Raw genomic sequence first — 22,872 nt, 5'->3', positions numbered from 1 at the left:
TTATCCACTTACCAGTGCAGGTACAGTGAACACATTGGTTTTCAATATGATTAACTACAGTATTAATCTGACAGACTTTGTATCAACAGAAAACCTAGGATACCACAAGCAGTGAGCTCCACCTTGCCTGTCAAATATTATAGAAACACATGCAACTTGAGACATCTGTTCTGTAGGATGGGCTCTGCAACTGATTATCCAAGCTTTTTGAAGCACCCAGAAATGCAGATACTGTATGGGCCTCTGTAAAGGGTAGTTTGTTTAGTCTACGCATCAGGAGATAGTCTTTCTCCTCAAGTAGCTCTCTGTGTTAAATGTAGCACATGGCTGACAGAGAATAGCAGGCTCACAGGAAATACCATGACGCTCAAAGTCCTCACAAAGATAATAGAAGAACTGGAATTTGATTAGCTCAATGCTAATGCATTTATTTGGAATGGAATTTGTCATACAATGCAAGCAGATCATAACATAACAACAGAAGCAGCAGAATGAGTGCATCTAGACAGACTTGGCATGTGTCAGAGCTCGTCCATTATTTTTATACAAAGAAATAGTTGTCCTACCTGCATGGCAGGGGGGTAGATCTCATCCCCGTTGGAATCTACCAGGTCATCTTCGTTCAGAGTGGCCCTCTTGTACGTGGACATCTGAAAGGTCAAATGCAGAAAAGACTCCCTCAGTGCTTCCATGCTCCTTAAGGCCCTCTCCTCTCCTTTCCTACAGTCAGGATGTGTGTGATGTTTACTCTTTAACAGTCTTTGGGAATCCTGGGTTTCCCCCTAAGATCAGGGGAAGGAATATTAAATTCAGCGCCCCAGTATTTCCTACCCTCTTCTCACCACCTCCCTACCCCGTAACCCCCTACTCAAGAACCCACCATTGCGTCATTCGGCTACTCCTGGGGTCTAATCTCGTGGGCGCCTTCAAAACTCACCACTTAAAAAGTCCTGTAAAGGTTTTTAAAGAAACAGCCTGTCCTCTCTAGCAACTTTGTTGTTCTGCTCAGCCCTCCTTCAGTACACGCTCTCCTGGAGCTCCAACTTAGCCCAACCTAGTCAAACAAGAAACAAAACAGAGAGGGAACTCGCGAAAAACAGGAAGGAGCATTGACTTAATCGACTTATGTGACTGAAAGTGAGGGTGTGTGAGAGGGAGTGTGTGCATTCCACAGAGTGGTTTCATATAGATTTAGGGAGGAAACTTTTATACGTTAGTTACCTCCCACTCTCCTATCCATAGGACTTTCAAGACCAGAGGGTGGAGTCTGGATGGAAATGCTCTCCCACTGCATGCTTTCAGTTGTTGCCCGGGTTACCGTCACCCGATAGGCATGACAGTCGATTGTTTCAAACCTTACCCTGTCTAACCCTTCACCCAGAAGGACATTGAGAAATCTTAATTTCTTAAAAAATTATGTTTTTACTGCTTGGGGAAAGGTTTGATATTGGAACTGACCTTTGTAATCAGGTAAACTACTATAATTTCAAAGTGTAGTACTAGTTCTTCTCCTGTATTCAATCTAATCCATGACACTTCCCCTAAATCAAGCTTAGTTACCTACACCTATAACTCATGTCAAAAGCTATGCATCTTCAGACACCAAATAGGCAGCTGTAACTGCTACACCAGCCTACAGCAAAACTGCAAACTCCACTCCTACCAAACCAAACCCAGCTTTCTAGTACACGGACAGCGCCAGTCAAATCTACCGGCAGTATCACAAGGCCTGAACAGCACAGCGGACAGCCACTAGTGTTCTGTTAACCTCCACAAGGCCACTCAGAAAACATGCCCACACTGATATTCTTGGCTCTCCTTAACAAGGTCCTGCTCAGTCCTATCATCACCCTGTGGAGGGACCATTCTGATGAGAAAGAGAGATGGTGGGAGACACACAGAAGTGATGAGAGGGATGACAAAACGACTGGGAGACGACTTCTGTGGTAACCACTTATTTTTAGTGGATTTCAAGTACATTTTCAGACTAAAGTGAGTTTCAGTTCTCAGCATCATAATGCCTACTACTGTATGTGGAAGAAGATGGCGCTGCAGTGGATAACTGCCGTTTTACAGGCTCCTGACCATTTCTGCTATTTTGTGTGTTTTTACCCTGATCTTAACTTTTTTATTTTTGTATATTTCCACCATCATTTCCTATGACCGAAAATAACTTTGGACATCAGAACAGCGATCACTAACCTCGATTTGGATTAAGATTTCTACTTCAACAAGTCAGCAATATACTGCTCATTCCGGACCAGGCCCCTAATCCCCAGGATTTGAAAGAGGAAGAGGCGGTGCAAGAGAGTTAAACAAGCGGGCTCCCTGAAGAACTGTAATATCCTATGTTTCTTGGAGTCTTGGCTGAACAAGGACGTGGATAACATACATCTAGCTGTTTTTTCTATGCATCGTCATGACCAAACAGCAGCTTCGGGTAAGGTTAAGGGGGAGGTGTGTGTCTCTTTGTTAACAACAGCAGGTGCTGATCTTTAATGTTAAGGAAGTCTCAAAGTTTTATTCGCCTGAGTTAGAATACCTCATGATAAGCTGCAGACCATACTATTTACCAAGAGAGTTTATCTATATTTTTTTGTAGCCGTCTATTTATCACCACAAACCGAAGCTGGTACTAAGACCGCACTTAACGAGCTGCATAGGGCCATAAGCAAACAAGAAAATGTACATCCAGTGGTGGTGCTCCTTGTCTTACTTAATTTTTACTAGCATGTCACATGGGCAGCTAGAGGCGCAAATACTCTAGATCACCTTTACTCCACACACAGAAACAAAACGCAAATCTGATCACAACTCTATCCTCCTGATTCCTGCTTACAAGAAAAAACTCAAACAAGTGGTCTGATGAAGCGGATGCTAAGCTACAGGACTGTTACATTAGCACAGACCAGAATATGTTCTGGGATTCATCCGATAAAATTAAGCAATGTACCACATCAGTCACCGGCTTCATTAATAAGTACATCGACGACGTCCCCCCCACAGTGACCTTATGTACATATCCCAACCAGAAGCCATGGATTACAGGCAACATTCGCACTGAGCTAAAGCCTAGAGCTGCCGCTTTCAAGGAGCGGGACACTAATCTGGATGCTTATAAGAAATCCTGCTACGACCTCCGACAAGCCATCAAACTGTCAAAACAGGACTAAGATCGAATCCTACTATGCCTGTCAGATGTGGCAGGGCTTGCAAACTATCATGGATTACAAAGGGAAACCCAGCCGAGAACTGCCCAGTGACACGAGCCTACCAGATGAGCTCATTTCTTTCTATGCTCGCTTCGAGACAAGCAGCACTGAACCATGCATGAGAGCACCACCTGTTCCAGATGACTGTGTAATCTCGCTCTCTGTAGCCAATGTAAGACTTTTAAACAGGTTTTTATTCACAAGGCTGTGTGGCCAGATGGATTACCAGAACGCATACTAAGAGCATCTTCCCTGAAATGTTCAACCTCTCCCTGACCCAGTCTGTAATACCTACATGTTTCAAGCAGACCACCATAGTCCCTGTGCCTGAGAACGCCAAGGTAACCCGTCTAAATGACTATCACTCTGTAGCACTCACATCGGTAGCCATGAAATGCTTTGAAAGGCTGGTCATGGCTCATATCAACACCATCATCCCAGACACCCTGGACCCACTCCAATTTGCATACTGCCCCAACAGATCCACAGATGATGCAATCTCTATTGCACACCACACTGCCCCCTCCCACCTGGAAGAGGAACAACTATGTCAGAATACTGAACCAAAGTGCCCTCCAAGCTCATCACTAAGCTTAGGACCCTGGGACTGAATACCTCCTTCTGCAACTGGATCTTGGACTTCCTGTTGGGCCACCCCGAGGTGGTGAGGCTAGGCAACAACATATCCACCATGCCGAAACTCAACACGGGGCCCCTCAGGGGTGACTACTTAGTCCCCTCCTGTACTCCCTGTTCACCCATGACTGCATGGCCGCACACGACTCAAACACATTTTAAGTTTGCTGACAACACAAAGGTGGTTGACCTGATCACCGACAATGATGAGACAGCCTATAGGGAGGAGGTCAGTGACCTGGCAGTGTGGTACCAGGACAACAACCTCTCCCTCAACGTCAGAAAGACAAAGCAGCTGATCATGGCCTACAGGAAACGGAGGGCAGAGCACGCCCCCATCCACATCAGCAGGGCTGTAGTGGAGCAGGTCGAGAGCTTCAAGTTCCTCGGTGTCCACATCACTAAGGAATTATCATGGTCCACACACACCAACACAGTTGTGAAGAAGGCACAACACCTCTTCCCTCTCAGGAGGCTGAAAATATTTGGCATGGGCCCTCAGATCCTCAAAGTTCTACAGCTGCACCATTGAAAGCGTCTTAACTGGCTGCATCACCGCTTGGTATGGCAACTGCTTGACATCCAACCGCAAGGCGCTACATAGGGTAGTGCGTGCAGCCCAGTTCATCACTACCATCCAGGACCTCTATAACAGGCGGTGGTCAGAGGAAAGCCCAAAAAAGTGTCATAGACTGTTCTCTCTGGTACCGCACAGCAAGCGGTACCGATGCAGAAAGTCTGGAACCAACTGAACCCTGAACACCTTCTACCCCCAAGCCATAAGACTGGTAAATAGTTAGTCCGGGTAGCTATTGGTTACTATTTAACTATCTGCATTGACCTTTTTTGCACTAACTCTTTTGACTCATCACATATGCTGCTGCTACTGTTTATTATCTATCCTGTTGCCTAGTCACTTTATCCCTACCTATATTTACATATTTACCTCAATGACCTAGTACACCCTGCACATCGACTCTGTACTGGTACCCCATGTATGTAGCCAACTGTGTATTTATTCCTATTTTTCAATTATTTCTCTTTCCTTCATTCTGTATTGTTAGGAAGGGACAGTAAGTAATAATTTCACTGTTAGTCTACACCTGTTTACAAAGCAGGTGACAAATACAATGGGATTTGATTTGCATTGCTGATGACTGAGATCCCAATGATACACATTTTCTTATCCTTTTCGGTTTTATATATATATATCTGTCCATAAGCCTCCTTGTATGGAGAGAATGCATTTTACACAAAAAAAAACATCTGCAACTCTTCAGTCACAATCTACAATAAATACATGTTGTCAATGAGTTGAGGCACCACGTTACAGTAATAAGTCTAAATAAGTTGGGATATTCACTGGCACAAACCCACCTAATGTACAGTCATCCCCAAGAGCGCACACTCATATTTAGACACTATCCTGACACTGATGTGCCCGCATTCCCCCATGTTGCCACAGATTGCCTCAGTTAACAACACTGCATCAAAGGACCAATGGTGATGGGGTCTTCCGTTTCCTGCTGTTGAGAGGTGAAGGAGTGACTAATGTAAGGCTAGTCGGGGTTAGGGGGTTATTTTGTGAATCACCAGAAGCACCTGTGTAAGTGTGTATCCTGTCAATAGGCTTTGTCAATGAGAACACATCTATATTTCAGGAGTCGGATGCTACCAAGGCCACAGATAGTGTAAGTGGTAGTGTAAGGGTTGCGGAACTGGTGGCAGTGAAGTCAGACACAGGAGAGCAGAAATAGGTAATAACTGGAGCAGTTTAATACAAAACCCACGGCAATACAAAATAACCTACATGGGTACAAAACCCGACGTGCACCGGTAACAGAGTACAAGCACTTACAAACAAACAATTCCACACAAGGACATGGGGGGAGCAGAGGGTTAAATACACAACAATTAATGAGGGAAATGGAAATCAGGTGTGTAAAAAAAATAAAAAACAAGACAAAACAAATGGAAAATGAAAAGTGGATCGACGATGGCTAGAAGACCAGTGACGCCGACCGCCGAACACCGCCCGAACAAGGAGAGGAAACGACTTCAGTGGAAGTCGTGACAGGTAGTGTGAGATCATAGTCATTCCATAACATAGTAATTATATATGAGATCCTAACAGGAAAAAAGGACACATTCACTCTGATTTCTTAAAGCCTGTCTGGGTTTGGTGCATAGAATGAAAGACAATGCTAGCTCACTGTTTTGCTGCACCCAAAGGTGATTATTGACTAAAATGTACTGTGATACACAAACAACAGTTTAACTGACATGGTCTTCGTCAGGTAAATTAACCCCACATGACCCACAACAACCATATACAAGTGATCCCTTGGTCCCGTGGTGTTATTATTTGTTTATTAGGATCCCCATTAGCTTTTGCAGAAGCTATTCTTCCTGTGGTCCACAAAAAACACAAAACATGACAAGTAACAAAACACTGAAGGACAGGGACAGTCACACAAATGTAAAATACAATGATATACAAACAATACAAGTAAAAAATACAAAGAATACAACAACAAAAAATGGTGTTTGCGTGTGTTTGTCCCCTCATAGTCCCCCGCCGTTTCATGAGTTTAAGGATAATTTTGTTGTAGCTTGAGTAATTGAAGATGGGAGTTCCATGCGATCATTGCTCTGTATAAAACTGCATTGCCATGAATTTGTTTTGGACTTGGGGACTGTGAATGGGCCCCTGGTGGCATATGTATGGGTGTCTGAGCTGAATTTTATTTGATTGTGCAGACAATATGGTATTTTCATCACAGTAATATTTCTCATAAAAACTAGGAGAAGCAGGTAATCTCTCGTCAACCCTCAACCAGGAAAGACTGGGATGCATGCTGTTGATGTTAGTTCTGTATGTGCAGTTAAGGGCAAGGCATTCTGCTCTGTTTTGAGCCAGCTGCAGCTTTACTAGGTCTTTCTTTGTTGCACTTTATGTATTACCGGACAGTAAGACCAGAGACTGAACAACTAGTACAGTTGATTTGTCAAAAACGCAGAACATCTTTTTATAACAAACCACTCCCCATCTTCATAACAATTCTGTCAATATGAGTTGACCATGATAATTGACATTCCAATGTTATACCTAGGAGTTTAGCTTGCTCAATGGTCACACCATTTATGTACAACTCCAGTTGAGGTTTAGGTCTTAGAGAATGTTTTGAACCAAATACAACGCTTTTAGTTTTAGATGTATTTAAGACCCGTTTATTAATAATCACCCATTCTGATACTGACTGTAACTCCTTATTTAGAATTTCAGAGAGCTCACTGGCTTTGGGTGCTGAAATTTAGAATCAACCACATACATAGTCATTCTAGGTTTGTGTAATACCAGTGGCAAATCTTTTGTAAAAATTGAGAATAGTAACGGCCCCACTGCCCTGAGAAACACAACACTGTACATATCTGATGTTAGAGAAGCTTCCATTGAAGAACACTCTCTGAGTTCTATTGGATAAATAACTCTCCAACCATGTGATTGCATTCCAAGGGAGTTTTTTCAATAACAATGTATTATCAATAACATCAAAGGATGCACTGAAATCTAACAATACAGCTCCAACTATCATCTTATTAACCATGGACTATTATTTCTCATGGTCTCATTGACTAGGTCTGGGACATGACTCTACATAGTGTATTTGCTTGTGTTCCTCCACAGCATGTGGGGATGTGTCTCGGAGCAGCAGATGGCAATGAGAGGTCAATATTCCAGGATTCTTGGAACATAGTGAAGCCATGGTTTCTGAGCATGGCTGTAAACCACAAGCATGCGTCAGTAATTCAACACTGATCCTGCAAACCAGACAATTATGTGTGGCACAGGAGCATTCGCCAAGAATAACTACATTACAAATCAAATCTTATTTGTCACATGCGCCAAATACAACAGGTGTAGACCATATCATGAAATGCTTAGTTACAAGCCCTTAACCAACAATGTAGTTCAATAATGTCATGACGTGGCCCTCTTTGGGTATAGCGAGTGCCTTCCCCCTCTCTCCTCTCCTACAGCCAGGTTCTGTTATCTCAGGTCGTAAATTCCTGGAGGAGACTCTCTCCCCCTGCCCATGCAGAATGAGGCACATAGAGAGAATAAAAGGAACTTCTTCTACATCACAGAACTTGAGAACTGAACGATATCCATGTTTTGGAGAATGTGTAAATGGTCGATGGAGAAGCCAGCTACGACCCGATCCATTTTGTTTCATGTTTGTGACCTCATGAAAGACAATACAGCCACATTACCATAACTCTGTTTATACAGGAGCCTCCGTTATGAGGTTTGCGTCTAATTATTGTATAAAATAAATGAGTAAAGATGAAACTATTTGTGAAATGATGTGATGCTATGTTAAACCGTTAATGTGAGAGAACTGTATTCCCTTTAAAGTTTAACTAAGTCATTGGCCCGCCCCCAGGAGCACAGACATGATCTGGCTCATGGGACAGCCCTTTTCTACTGTTACAAATAAAACCCCCACCTGAAGAAATCCTCTTCAGACCACACGTACCTCAGTCAGCTGAGGGGGCAAAGGGTGAGTAGAGACCACAAAAACCTCAGTATAAGCTAAGGTTGTAATGGTTGTTGAATTCCTAACCATACCACGTGGAGGATTGGCTACACGGGTGGAAATGGTTCAACTCTGAGACTATCAATCCTGACAGAATAAGAGCAAATATTCAATACTAATTACTATTCTGCAGCTAGAAATGATGTGAACCTGAGATGCGAAGATCGACAAAACATCTATCTATAAGAACATTTCTGAATGGTACTCTGAAGTATCCATTCTAACCACAAAAGAATCCAGGGAAGAAAAGAGACGCTTGGATGAACTTTTCAACAGAAAGATGGACGATTCCAACTGAGATCAGAATGACACACTGAGCGTAAATATATATTGATTGCAATTATTCCCGAATGAATGAGCGTTCATGTGCAAAGGATTAGCATTTCAATTAATATAATTATCAACTGTGTAGTGTCTCTTTTGTCTTTCCCGCCCTTCTCAGTCCACACCCACTTCCCTTTGTCCACCGAGCCGTCATATCGGCTTAGCCCACTAGGGAACCTCCCCTATCATTTCCTTGTAACCATATCTACTGTTTGTTTGTTTATGCATTTCTGTGATTATTTAGTTAGTTAGTAAATAAATGATTAAGACAACTGGTGTATGGGTGATTCATAGTAAAGGCTGGGTTCGTGCAGATAACCAACAATTTATGACGTTTGGAATGAGACTAATGTGGGGTAAAGAATAATTCATTAATTAGAAGACTAATTGATCAGATATTAAAATATCTGAAGAATTATATTAGGAAAATTACAACTTTGTAATCTGAAGATTTTCCTTGGTGCCCCGACTTCCTACTTAATTACATTTACATGATTAGTTTAATCACGTAATAATAATTACAGAGAATTGATTTGATAAAATAACAGTCTTCAATTTAATGATGCCAAAGACACGACAATAGAGTTAAGAAAATATTTACTAAATAAACTAAAGTAAAAAATGATAATAAATAAAAAAGTAACAATAAAATAACATTAACGAGGCTATATACAGGGGGTACCGGTACCGAGTCAATGTGCGGGGGCACAGATTAGTCAAGGTAATTTGTACATGTAGGTAGGGGTAACGTGACTATGCATAGATAATAAACAGCGAGTAGCAGTAGTGTAAAAACAAAGGTGGCCATTTTGATTAATTGTTCAGCAGTCTTATGACTTGGGGGTAGAAGCTGTTAAGGAGCCTTTTGGTCCTAGACTTGGCGCTCCGGTTCCACTTGCCGTGCGGTAGCAGAGAGAACAGTCTTATGACTTGGGTGACTTGAGTCTGACAATTTTTTGGGCCTTCCTCTGACACCGCCTAATCCGAAGAGTTATGACTGGACATAGGCTTAGAACAGTCATTGATAAGTATGTAATGAAAATACATGTATTTGTTTTCTTTGATCTAGTTTGATTTCGTGTGACATTTCTGAATCCAATAAAAATAGATGTGTTAAAGTATATGTGAAATATTTAGCCAATAGGGTGGATTGTAATGGAAATTATATGATTAAAGGTTTGACTAAATGATTTCACCCTGAAAAGGTATAACCGAGTGATTATAAGATGAATGTACTAATGTGTGTGTGTGTTGGAAAAGTTTAAGCTTAATGATTTAGCAATGTAGGCAAGACATTCAAGGGAAAAGGGGCACTGTTACCAGACAGAAGACAACTTGTGACCACAGTGAAACTGATAACAGGAAGAAGTTCTCCCACCCAGAGAGGCGAGAAACCTTTAGGCTTGCAGTAGATTATGTAACATGGGACAGGATATGATAAGCAATGTATGTGATGGAGAAGACTTGTAAATAAGCATTGACTGTGTTGAAGAGGAGGGGGCATCTGTAAGGGGTATGACATTTGATATGACCAAATGTCAGGTATAAAAGGCTGTGTACATTGTATGATATTCAGAGCTCGCGTGAATAAACTTGGTTGATTATTGTAGGCTGGGCCTCCATCTGTGTCATTTAACCAGAACCTTACAAACTCTGGGGTGCAGACTGAGTAGTTTAATTGAAGTTCAGTTTATGAACATTGGGAACAAAATTCTCATTACACGTAAACATAGCTATCCCTGGATTGCAAAAAACGAAGAAGATTATTCTCTCCATCTATTAAATTAATTTCATGACTGACAAGTGAGTAACAGATCTCCTTCAATCTCCTTAACCTTTTACACTCGTACCTGGGTTGGAAATGGCAAATTTGGGTACTGATAAGTGCCTTAATTGTATGGGTTTTCACTGACAGTTGTTCTGAACTTGAGCACAGCACGCAACAAGAAGTTGCCCCCATCCCTCCCACTAAATTGGGCAACTTTAGAAAATTCTTTGTTGTCTGGAGTGAAGGAAATGCTGTAAATTAAGAGGACTCTATGTATTTTGAAAGATGAGAAGTTGAGGATTATATTAAATTGATGTCATACAAGCAAGCCAAATACATTAGTCCAAATATGTGCTTCACATTTCCAAGTTAATCCGCTCACTCAAACCCTTGTCATTTTTCTGTCTTGTGTTGCACCTACCACACATTTTCCAGGATTTTTTTTATGTTACTGAATGTATCCAGAGTACTTTCAGATTTCGTTATCAACAAATGCAGCAAAAAGTACAGTAAATGTAAAATGCGTATATAATTTCATGCCAGTTATGGTTTCCATATGCACATTTTTGTGGAATAGTTTAATTTAATTTATTAATTTAATTTATTATAATTAAAATACTATTCAAATCTAAATAAAAATTATACAAACCTAAAACGTAACTTCTATTGCCATTGCCCACTATGTAAAAATAACCTACATATAGCCAACAAATAAAAACATTGCAGTCTGCAAATAGAAAATATCCGATAAAAATAAATATCCTATAAATCACATTGTCTACGCCTGGACTGTATGCTACAAACTTGATTGCACTAGCGAATTTGCAACATTGTATTAAATATTCTGGTCCCTCAGTTTCCCATGCCAGTGAGCTCAGGACTGTAGGCTATTTTCGCAAGGGATAAGAAGCAGTGCTTGAATTGGGCAGGAGCTCACCAGCGCTGAGTACAAGCACCTCAAATGTTCTACTGCTTAAGCTCCTCTTCATCTTATAGAATATTAGCTCAAAAGTATTGTGACGCTCCTGCACCTAAATATAAACAGTACCAGCACCCAAAATGAGTACCAGAACCTATTTCAGTCCAAGTCAAGCACTGATAAGAAGTAATCAGGTAGACCTATTTACCACTGGATCAGAGCATGACATTTTTTCAAATACATTGAGGAACTATTGTCATTCTCAATGGATATATATTAAAAAAAAATGTTTGCTTGCTGTTTGGGTTGAAGAAAAAGTTACTTTGAAAAGCTCCAGAGCTCATTAGTGGTGGTGCCCTAATCTAATCAGAAATACTATCAGATCTCCAAATGGGCACATTTATATGCCAACATTTGCGCGCAGGCCAGGTAACCTATAAACGTACATCTATGTGTAATCAGGTGCGCGTTCTTACTCAACATTGTCAGGAGCGCTCCAAACAAAAGACAAAGACTAAATTGACAACAAAAAAAACCTAAAAGGAATTAAATAAACCAATACTTATTTCTCACAAGTGTAGCATAGGTTATGCACTTTGCAAACATTGTGTCCACTCTGACAAGAACGGTAAAAGACTGGAATGATAATATATTGAATTCATTACCAGAAATGACCGTAACCAAACAAACATTGTAGATTAGAAATTATAGTAATTAACGGTAAATGTACTACTGGTGATATATGTAATATGGAATCGATAGACACTAACAATCAAACGCAAACAATTCACACAATGAAGTTATGAAACAATTAATATGCACAAATTGATGGGAGAGAGAAGTGCATTGTGCATCTGGTCGCGGCATGGTCAATCTGACATCTGCATTGGCCATGCAGCATTTACGGTGATAGGGCCTCTGCAGAAGTCATGGCATTCATACTTCTTGCGATTCGCGGAGAAGTGCAAAGCTGTTCTGAAGGAAGTTGTCAAGAAAGTGAGTTTGTGTTTATACAGGATGTACCGCCCCCACCTACCGTCACGGCATTGCGGTACGGAGCTCGATTTGGCCTCTGCATTCCTCTGGAGGCTCCGCAATTGCGTCACACACTCCATATGGAGCTTCCGACCACATTTCGGGTCAAGCATAAATTAGCTTTTAGTCTAGGCCTCCGCAATGTATTAGTTCACTGAGATGGGTGCAAATTTACAGTACCAGTCAAAAGTTTGGACACATCTATTCATTCAAGGATTTTTCTTTATTTTTACTATTTTCTACATTGTAGAATAATAGTGAAGACATCAACACTTTGAAATAATGCATTTCACATATGGAATTATGTAGTAAGCAAAAGTGTTAAACAAATATGTGAGATTCTTCAAAGTAGCCACCCTTTGCCTTGATGACAGCTTTGCACACTCTTGGCATTTTCTCAACCAGCTTCATGAGGTAGTCACCTGGAATGCATTTCAATTAACAGGTGTGCCTAGTTAAAAGTTAATTTGTGGAATTTCTTTCCTTCTTAATGCGTTTGATCCAATCAGTTGTGTTGTGACAAGGTAAGGGTGGTATACAGAAGATAGCCCTATTTGGTAAAAGACCAAGTCCATATTATGGCAAGAACTGCTCAAATTAGCAAAGAGAAACGAGAGTCCATCATTACTTTAAGGTTTAGGTCAGTCAATATGGATAATTTCAAGAACTTTGAAAGTTTCTTCAAGTGCAGTCGCAAAAACCAACAAGCGCTATGATGAAACTGGCTCTTATGAGGACTGCCACAGGAAAGGAAGACCCAGTTACCCCTGTTGCAGAGGATATGTTAGAGTTACCAGCCTCAGAAATTAACTGTACATTAGATTGCAGCCCAAATAAATGCTTCACAGAGTTCAAGTAACACACACATCTCATAATCAACTGTTCTGAGGAGACTGCATGAATCAGGCCTTTATGGTCGAATTGCTGCAAAGAAACCACTACTAAAGGACACCAATAATAAGAAGAGACTTGCTTGGGCCTAGAAACACAGGCACTGGACTTTAGACCAGTGGAAATTTGGCCTTTGGTCTGCTGAGTCCAAATTTGAGATGTTTGGTTCCAACCGCTGTGTCTTTGTGAGATGCTGAGTAGGTGAACGGATGATCTCCGCATGTATGGTTCCCACTGTGAAGCATGGAGGAGGAGGTGTGATGGTGTGGGGGTGCTTTGCTGGTGACACTGTCTGTGATTTATTTATAATTCAAGGCACACATAACCAGCATGGCTACCACAGCAATACACCATCCCATCTTGTTTGCGCTTAGTGGGACTATCATTTGTTTTTCAACATATAGGCAATTCCTACAAGTGTAAAGGTTTAAAGGTTTCTTCTCTCCAAATGTATTAATCAAACATTTTAGTCACCCTCCAAAACACAGTGTAACTATGGCAAGAACTCACTGTTGATCTTACTTACAAGTTAAGCATCATATCTGGAGATCATGATAATGTGCTGGACAAGAGTAGTGAGGGAAAATACCATTCAGTTCATATTTTATCTTACCAAGCTGTCCGAATGAGTTCTCCACACCTGTTCTAAGACCTATAGGCCTACCTTTCCTGAGTAAACAGGGTTACAAGCAGGTCACGGAAACTGCAGCCTATAAGTGATCGTCCCTACATGTGAAGCCAGTTGAGAGATAGGTAGCCCTGTCCTACATATTTTATTAAACTACTGATGTTCCTTTACATAAGGAACTGAATTCCTGAAATGGCCAAGTCATTAATAAAAGTAATGTAGTAAGTCTCTAACTGTCGCCTACCTATTCGAACCATAAGGTATGGAACCTTGGTTCATGGGATGCGGTATGCATGAAATGCAGTGATCTACTGCAGTTACAGTTGAAGTCGGAAGTTTAAAACTCTACAAAATTCTTGTTAACAAACTATAGTTTTGGCAAGTCGGTTAGGACATCTACTTTGTGCATGACACAAGTCATTTTTCCAACAATTGTTTACAGACAGATTATTTCACTTATAATTCACCGTATCACAATTCCAGTGGGTCAGATGTTTACATACACTAAATTGACTGGGCCTTTAAACAGCTTGGAAAATACCAGAAAATGATGCCATGGATTTAGAAGCTTCTGATAGGCTAATTGACATCATTTGAGTCAATTGGAGGTGTACCTGTGGATGTATTTAAAGGCCTACCTTCAAACTCAGTGCCTCTTTGCTTGACATCATGGGAAAATCAAAAGAAATCAGCCATGGCCTCAGAAAAAAATTGTAGACCTCCACAAGTCTGGTTTATCCTTGGGAGCAGTTTCCAAACGCCTGAAGGTACCACGTTCATCTGTACAAACAATAGTACGCAAGTATAAACACCATGGGACCACGCAGCCGTCATACCGCTCAGGAAGGAGACACGTTCTGTCTCTTAGAGATTAACGTACTTTGGTGAGAAAAGTGCAAATCAGTCCCAGAACAACAGCAAAGGACCTTGTGAAGATGCTGGAGGAAACAGGCACAGAAGTATCGATATCCACAGTAAAACAAGTCCTATATCGACATAACCTGAAAGGCCGCTCAGCAAGGAAGAAGCCACTGCTCCATAACTGACATAAAAAAGCCAGACTATGGTTTGCAACTGCACATTGGAACAAAGATTGTACTTTTTGGAGAAATGTCCTCTGGTCTGATGAAAAAAAAGTAACTGTTTGGCCATAATGACCATCGTTATGTTTGGAGTAAAAAGGGGGAGGCTTGCAAGCCAAAGAACACCATCCCAAACGTGAAGGAGGCCTACAAACCTGACTCAGTTACACCAGCTCTGTCAGGAGGAAAGGGCCAAAATTCATCAACTTATTGTGGGAAGCTTGTGGAAGGCTACCCGAAACGTTTGACCCAAGTTAATCAATTTAAATGCAATGCTACCAAATACTAATTGAGTGTATGTAAACTTCTGACCCACGGGGAATGTGATGAAAGAAATAAAAGCTTAAATAAATCATTCTCTCTACTATTATTCTGACATTTGTAACGTTCGTCGTATGGAGTGGACCAAACTGCAGCGGGTATATTGAACATCTTTTATTCGAAGGAAAAAACCAAAAACACTTACACAAAACAAACGACGAAAATAGTCCCGTAAGGTGCACAGACTAAACAGGAAACAACCACCCACAAACACAAGAGAAAACTAACCCACTTAAATATGGCCTCCAATTAGAGGCAACGACAACCAGCTGCCTCTAATTGGAGGTCGTCCCAAAACCCCAACAAAGAAATAGAAAAACTAGATAAACACATAGAAATAGAAAACATAGAACATCAACCAAAAACCCCGAAACACACTAAAGAAACACCCCCTGCCACGCCCTGACCAAACTACAATAACAAACAACCCCTTTTTACTGGTCAGGACGTGACAACATTTCACATTCTTAAAATAAAGTGGTGATCCTAAATGACCTAAGGCAGGGAAGTTTTACTTGGATTAAATGTCAGGAATTGTGAAAAACTGAGTTTAACTGTATTTGGCTAAGGTGCATGTAAACTTCCGACTTCAACTGTAAATGTAATAAAAATGTGTTCCCTCCTTCTGTGAACTGTAACCCAAAAACCGAGGTACAGTATGTACCAAACTGTGGATTTAGTTAAGCGTTACACCCCTAGAATGTAGGCTAATTAAACTGGGACTGGTGAACTTCACTGCATGTGCCCTACATTGCATGTAGACTTACTAGGAGTCTAATGAATGTGTTCTTAATATTTTTCTAGAATTGTCTTAAACTGCTTTTGTTTTAAACTCACAGAGCCACTTCGAGGGATCATGGGCCATAGCCTGTCCCTGCCACCTGTAGGTGGTCCAGAGTCAGTGAGCCACAGTACAGTACTATATCGATACTGCCTCTCAGCAGTCAAACACATGTTAACCCTTTAGTGTACCCTAGGAAGAACCACTGTAGCCATGAACATACTTAAAATATTCAAACATTACACCCACAAACACAGCCATGTAAATTGCTCCATTGGAATTTGACACAGTTGTCACAGCCAACCCACAACACAAACCAGTCCAGCACATCACATAGGCCCAACATTAGGTCTAATGTTTTACTACCCCAGGCTTCTTGAATGCCATAGATGAGACCAACTGCATTGCTGAAGACTGCAGCTCATGACCTATGACATCAAACAAGCCCTGGTCTTTCTCTGCATGTTTCCTTTGGAAAAAACACCGCGATACTGTCAGGTACCGACTGAAAACTAATATCCTTATCAGCCGGCACCTCGCAGTATGTGGGGGTTTTCTCCAACACAAGCTAAACATACAAAACTATAGGATAACCCTTATTAGCCCAGAACATAAAATCAATAAGACTTAGAGTTCTGCAAATTCTGACAGCCAGGTGCGTCCTCTCATACGCTGTTCTCTTTATATATAGGCATACACACAGTGTCCCCAACATCATTATCATCATAAAGATACTGCATTAAATCCCCAAATAATGACTCCAATAACAGCTTTAATATCATTTAATGATTCAAAAACACAGAGAAACTATAAGTGGAGTTTGTTTAAGCAAGCGTTAATAAAGCAATGATTGTAGAGTTAGTTAAACCTTTATAACACTTCAACCCCACCCATCCCCTATAAACCATCACAAAACTCCTGGATGTGATTCCCACATCCTTGTCAAAGGACACAATGAACTTGGTGTCCCTTCATGATTTTCATTACAGAACCCTTATGCAGTCATGTGTACAGTTAAACAATACTGCAGTTTAGTTTAGATATGATGTCCGGGACATAACCCTAAAATCACCACACACAAAAAAAACTTCCCACAAAAAGCAATAAAGGCTACTGCTCAATGAATGAGAGACATCATGTAGGCTACCTTCCAGGTATAACATGAGAATACCTATGGAGAAATATTTGATCTGCATGATGTGAGATTTAAAGAGAAACTGACTCTAAAAAACAACTTTGCATTTTGAAAGCCTATGTGGCATTGATATGAGTCAGAAACATTTATTCTACTGTCAAAATTGACTACAAAGTGTAAATAGGTTAATTTTGGTCATGAAGTCAGTTGCATCCAAAACAGAGACTTGTGCTCGTGACTGCATCACAAAGTATACTGTATGAAGGTTGGGTTTGTATCAATCCTGCCCACATGCCCACAGCTGGCAGCACATAAGTAATCATCCATTCTGAGTGCAGCTGCACACGACCTAATCGTAATGCCTGTGGTAAATTTGGGTTGACTTTGGATATCCCTATGGGGCTAGTTAGGGACCATCGGTAAATTACACAATGTACATGGGACAATGTAAAAATTCCAATAGCTACAAATTTCAATGACTTAAAAACCTCAAGCCAACTATAAATTGTGGAAATGCATATACAAATATTGAAAGCATTTAATAAGAAAACAAAAAAGTGTGCAACATGAAAATATTGTCTCATTTACAGTACATTGGGCAATTTGACGGTCCGTAGCTAGCCCCGGAGATAGGCTATCCAAAGTCAAATAAATCTTTCCACGGTTGCACACCAGATGGCTGAAGGTAATTGGCGAAATAATTTGTCTAACTCTTCCCACCTGCAAACACATACAAGAAACACCCACATCAAACCACACCCAGAAACCAACACGTTTGAATTCAGCCATGGCTGTCAGCATTTCTTAATTAACCAAATCTAAAATGAGGCCAAATCAGGAAGTGCAGTTTGCCGACGTGTGATTAGTGAAGATGCTGCGATGGAGGATATGGAGAGAAGGTTAGAGAAGTAACAGCTGCGCTTGAATACGATGATTATGGTTGATAGTTCTGATGATATCGGTCGGGAGAATGAGTGTCAAGGACATTAACAGGAAAAAGAGAAACTATTCTACTGAAAGCAGTGATGCTTCTAGTGCAGAGAGCGTGAGGGTGAAGATGGGAAACAAGAGTAACGGTGTGTCGGAGTGTAAAGTTGTGATGGTGTTTGATGTTTGATGTGACCACAGGGCCGCATCTACACCCTATCCCATTAACGTAAAGAAAGAAATAAACTCAGCAAAAAAAGAAACGGCCCTTTTTCAGGACCCTGTCTTTCAAAGATAATTCGTAAAAATCCAAATAACTTCACAGATGTTCATTGTGAAGGGTTTAAACTCTGTTTCCCATGCTTGTTCAATGAACCATAAACAATGAATGAACATGCACCTGTGGAACGGTCGTTAAGACACTAACAGCTTACAGACGGTAGGCAATTAAGGTCACAGTTACAAAAACTTCGGACACTAAAAAGGCCTTTCTACTGACTCTGAAAAACACCAAAAGAAAGATGCCCAGGGTCCCTGCTCATCTGCATGAACGTGCTTTTGGCATGCTGCAAGGAGGCATGAGGACTCCAGATGTGGCCAAGGCAATAAATTGCAATGTCCGTACTTTGAGACGCCTAAGACAGCGCTACAGGGAGACAGGACGGACAGCTGATCGTCCTCGCAGTGGAAGACCACGTGTAACAACACCTGCACAGGATCGGTACATCCGAACATCACACCTGCAGGACAGGTACAGGATGGCAACAACCACTGCCCGAGTTACACCAGGAACACACAATCCCTCCATCAGTGCTCAGACTGTCCGCAATAGGCTGAGAGAGGCTGGACTGAGGGCTTGTAGGCTTGTTGTAAGGCAGGTCCAAATCAAATCAAATGTATTTATATAGCCCTTCGTACATCAGCTGATATCTCAAAGTGCTGTACAGAAACCCAGCCTAAAACCCCAAACAGCAAGCAATGCATGTGAAAGAAGCACGGTGGCTAGGAAAAACTCCCTAGGAAAAACTCCCTAGAAAGGCCAAAAACCTAGGAAGAAACCTAGAGAGGAACCAGGCTATGAGGGGTGGCCAGTCCTCTTCTGGCTGTGCCGGGTGGATATTATAACAGAACATGGTCAAGATGTTAAAATGTTCATAAATGACCAGCATGGTCAAATAATAATAATCATAGTAGTTGTCGAGGCTGCAACAAGCACGTCCGGTGAACAGGTCAGGGTTCCATAGCCGCAGGCAGAACAGTTGAAACTGGAGCAGCAGCACGGCCAGGTGGACTGGGGACAGCAAGGAGTCATCATGCCAGGTAGTCCACACCAGACATCACTGGCAACGTCGCCTATGGGCACAAACCCACTGTCGCTGGACCAGACAGGACTGGCAAAAAGTGCTTTTCACTGACGAGTCGTGGTTTTGTCTCACCAGGGGTGATGGTCGGATTCGCGTTTATCATCGAAGGAATGAGCATTACACCGAGGTCTGTACTCTGGAGCGGGATCGGGGCGGTGTGTCACAGCATCATCGGACTGAGCTTGTTGTCATTGCAGGCAATCTCAACGCTGTGCGTTACAGGGAAGACATCCTCCTCCCTCATGTGGTACCCTTCCTGCAGGCTCATCCTGACATGACCCTCCAGCATGACAATGCCACCAGCCATACTGCTCGTTCTGTGCATGATTTCCTGCAAGACAGGAAAGTCAGTGTTCTGCCATGGCCAGCGAAGAGCCCGGATCTCAAGCCCATTGAGCACATCTGGGAAATGTTGGATTGGAGGGTGAGGGCTAGGGCCATTCCCCCAGAAATTTCCGGGAACTTGCAGGTGCCTTGATGGAAGAGTAGGGTAACATCTCACAGCAAGAACTGGCAAATCTGGTGCAGTCCATGAGGAGGAGATGCACTGCAGTACTTAATGCAGCTGGTAGCCACACCAGATACTGGATGTTACTTTTGATTTTGACCCGCCTTTGTTCAGGGACACATTATTCCATTTCTGTTAGTCACATGTCTGTGGAACTTGTTCAGTTTATGTCTCAGTTGTTGAATCTTTTTATGTTCATACAAATATTTACACATGTTAAGTTTGCTGAAAATAAACACAGTTGATAGTGAGAGGACGTTTGTCTTTTGCTGAGTTTAGGTGAAGTAAAACTAGCCTGGTTCATTGGAAATGGTAGACTGATAATATTCTGTGGTCAGCAGAATCAGAAGATTCTTCAAATAGAAACTCTCAATCGGAAGAAGATCAAAATCCATGTCCATGGAGTGTATGCTATGTTGAGGAGAATAATTTCTGGGGTCCCACTATCTATGTCCAATAGACGATATTAAATAAAATGTGAAGGGAGGCATAGTGTTTGAGACCAAAAATTGGATTTGTAGGAAAGAGCGTCAAAGTTGAAATAGCTAAGAATTTGTTCCATCCCCATTGTGGTGTTTTAAATGCCAAAGAATGGGACATGTAGCTGCTCACTGTAAAGAAAAGAAAAGTGTGGAGTTGGGGAATAATGTGAAGGCTAAGTGTAGTAATTGTGGTGTGGAACACAGTGCAACATTTGGTGGATGCCAGGTGCAGAGAGAGGCAGGAGAGGCCCAGAGATATTGAATCATGATTTCTCATATGCAGAGGCTGTAAAACAGATTGGTAGAACTATAGGCGGACTGATGGAGCTACCATGGTTTCTCCCGTAGTAAGTGGACCTAGTGTCAGAACTGGTGCTTCTACTAGTCCTGACGTGGTTTTGAGGACTGTTCAGAAATCTTGTTTCCACAAATGTGCTGTGTCAAAGGACACTTTTGCTAGTAAACACAATTGACTTCATAGCTTTCATTGGAAAGGTTGTCAGCACGGCTCGGATTATGGAAAGCTGAAATGCCAGCTTGAAGATTATTGTGTATATGGCAACAGTTATTAGGAGTAACAGGTGTTACTGATTTTTGAAATGTTGGATAATCCTCAGGATGGATTGTCTCAGCATGATAGAGATACATTTAGAAAAGGTTGGATGGGGGCGTGAGCATAACGGTTAAGAGCGTTGGCCAGTAACCTAAAGGTTGCTGGTTCAAATCCCCGAGCCAACTAGGTGAAAAATCTGTCGACATGCACTTAGCCCTAATTGCTCCTGTAAGTCGCTCCGGATAAGAGCGTCTGCTAAATTACAAAAAAATATATAAAAATGGGGAGAGTTTGTTTGAAGTTAGTAGGGATTTGTTTATTTATATTAAACGTTTGTTTGTGGACCGCCATTATACCATAGAAGTGCAGTCAATGTTTTTTACAACTAACCCAAGATAGACCAGAGCCTCGTTTCCAATGGGAGCAAATTATTCATAGTAGGTAGAACCAAGCACGAGATAGTGAGATCCTATTGGCACGTCTAGCATGTATTTGCATATTTATGTCTGGGAACGGCTACTCTGGGATGTGCAATAACTTAATCCGCCCTTGCACTTCTTCTAAACAACACAGTTTTTTGTCAAACTTTGTCAAAGGGTAAAGTCTACAAAATGATATCCACTCTGTTTGTTACAGATTCCACTTTTGGAAACAGAAAACTGTACGCAGATCAAGTGTTTCATCTAAGACAAAGTTTGCAGAATCTTGGCCAAAATCCATCTTGCTGGGTTTCTTGTCACCATATCTGGTAGTGAGTGGAAACGCCAACCGGCTGCTTCACATTTATACATCCATCTGTGGTGCAGTTGCTCTTTAAGGAGTGGCATATGGAAGCTTGTTTACACCTGGACATTACAGCTCAGGTAGATAACCTGTGTCTGCTGCTGCATGTAGGCCTATGTTTACTGCCAAGAAACTCTTATGCTTACCCCTGGGCCCTAGGTAATGAATAACCACTATACAAACAAGGATGGTGACAAGTACAAACTAGTCGAATAAACACAACTCCACGATTTACCATGGTGTTGGGCGGCTACCAGTGTGGGTGGACTGCGCAGGAGGTTGGTGGCACCTTAATTGGTGAGGACGGGCTTGTGGGAATGGCTGGAGCGGAATAAATGGAATGGTATCAAATTTCAGTACCAAAAGAATAGCCCGCATTCACACATGACATTGTATTGTGTAAATGCAGCGTTTCCTTGGGCGCTGAAATCTGTAGTTTTTGATAAAAACTAAATTTTATGTGACTTCAGAACTCCAGTCCGCCCACACTAGTCACTCCTCAACTCCATCATTAATCGTAAAGTTGAGTTCAGTCAGTTAGTAACAAACCAACAATGGATTTAACATTAGCCTATATATGTTTTCTTACAATGAAAGAGTGTGTTCAAGACATAAAAGGCTTCTATGCTCACATGATCATGATAAGGCAACACTAATTAAGTCAGGGAGCAGGCCTAAAATGCATTGAATGACTATTTTTGGTAATGCAGAAACCAGTTGCCCAGGGAATTATGTTAAAGATATTACCTCATGTCATGGTCGCAAACGTTAATGGAAATCGTAATTGCACATCATACATTTTTTTGCGCACCGCGTCATCACACGTAGATGCTCCAAATGTAGATTTACAGCAACGACAACCAATAAATTCAGTTCATAAACATAAGGTTTGTAATTAAGATACATTTGATTTGGAACAGGT

At 41.5% G+C, this 22,872-nt stretch overlaps 1 protein-coding gene across 5 annotated transcripts in view; it reads right to left on the bottom strand.

The window, feature by feature from the left end:
• Nucleotides 1-22,872, bottom strand: part of LOC106565889 (endothelin-converting enzyme 1) — a 50,553-nt gene that overhangs the window by 27,492 nt on the left and 189 nt on the right. For 2 of the 5 annotated variants that reach the window (XM_014133544.2, XM_045691741.1), the window contains exon 2: nucleotides 567-650. In XM_014133544.2, the coding sequence (XP_013989019.1) occupies nucleotides 567-650 (84 nt within the window). Of the gene's footprint in view, nucleotides 1-566; nucleotides 783-880; nucleotides 1,174-22,872 lie in introns of those variants that run through there. The other 3 variants (XM_045691740.1, XM_014133543.2, XM_014133545.2) reach the window with 3 other exon arrangements.

Source organism: Salmo salar, chromosome ssa12, assembly GCF_905237065.1.
Source record: "Salmo salar chromosome ssa12, Ssal_v3.1, whole genome shotgun sequence".
Taxonomy (NCBI): Eukaryota; Metazoa; Chordata; class Actinopteri; order Salmoniformes; family Salmonidae; genus Salmo; species Salmo salar.
Note: the sequence above shows the minus strand (reverse complement) of the source record. Positions and strands in the feature narration are given on the sequence as shown.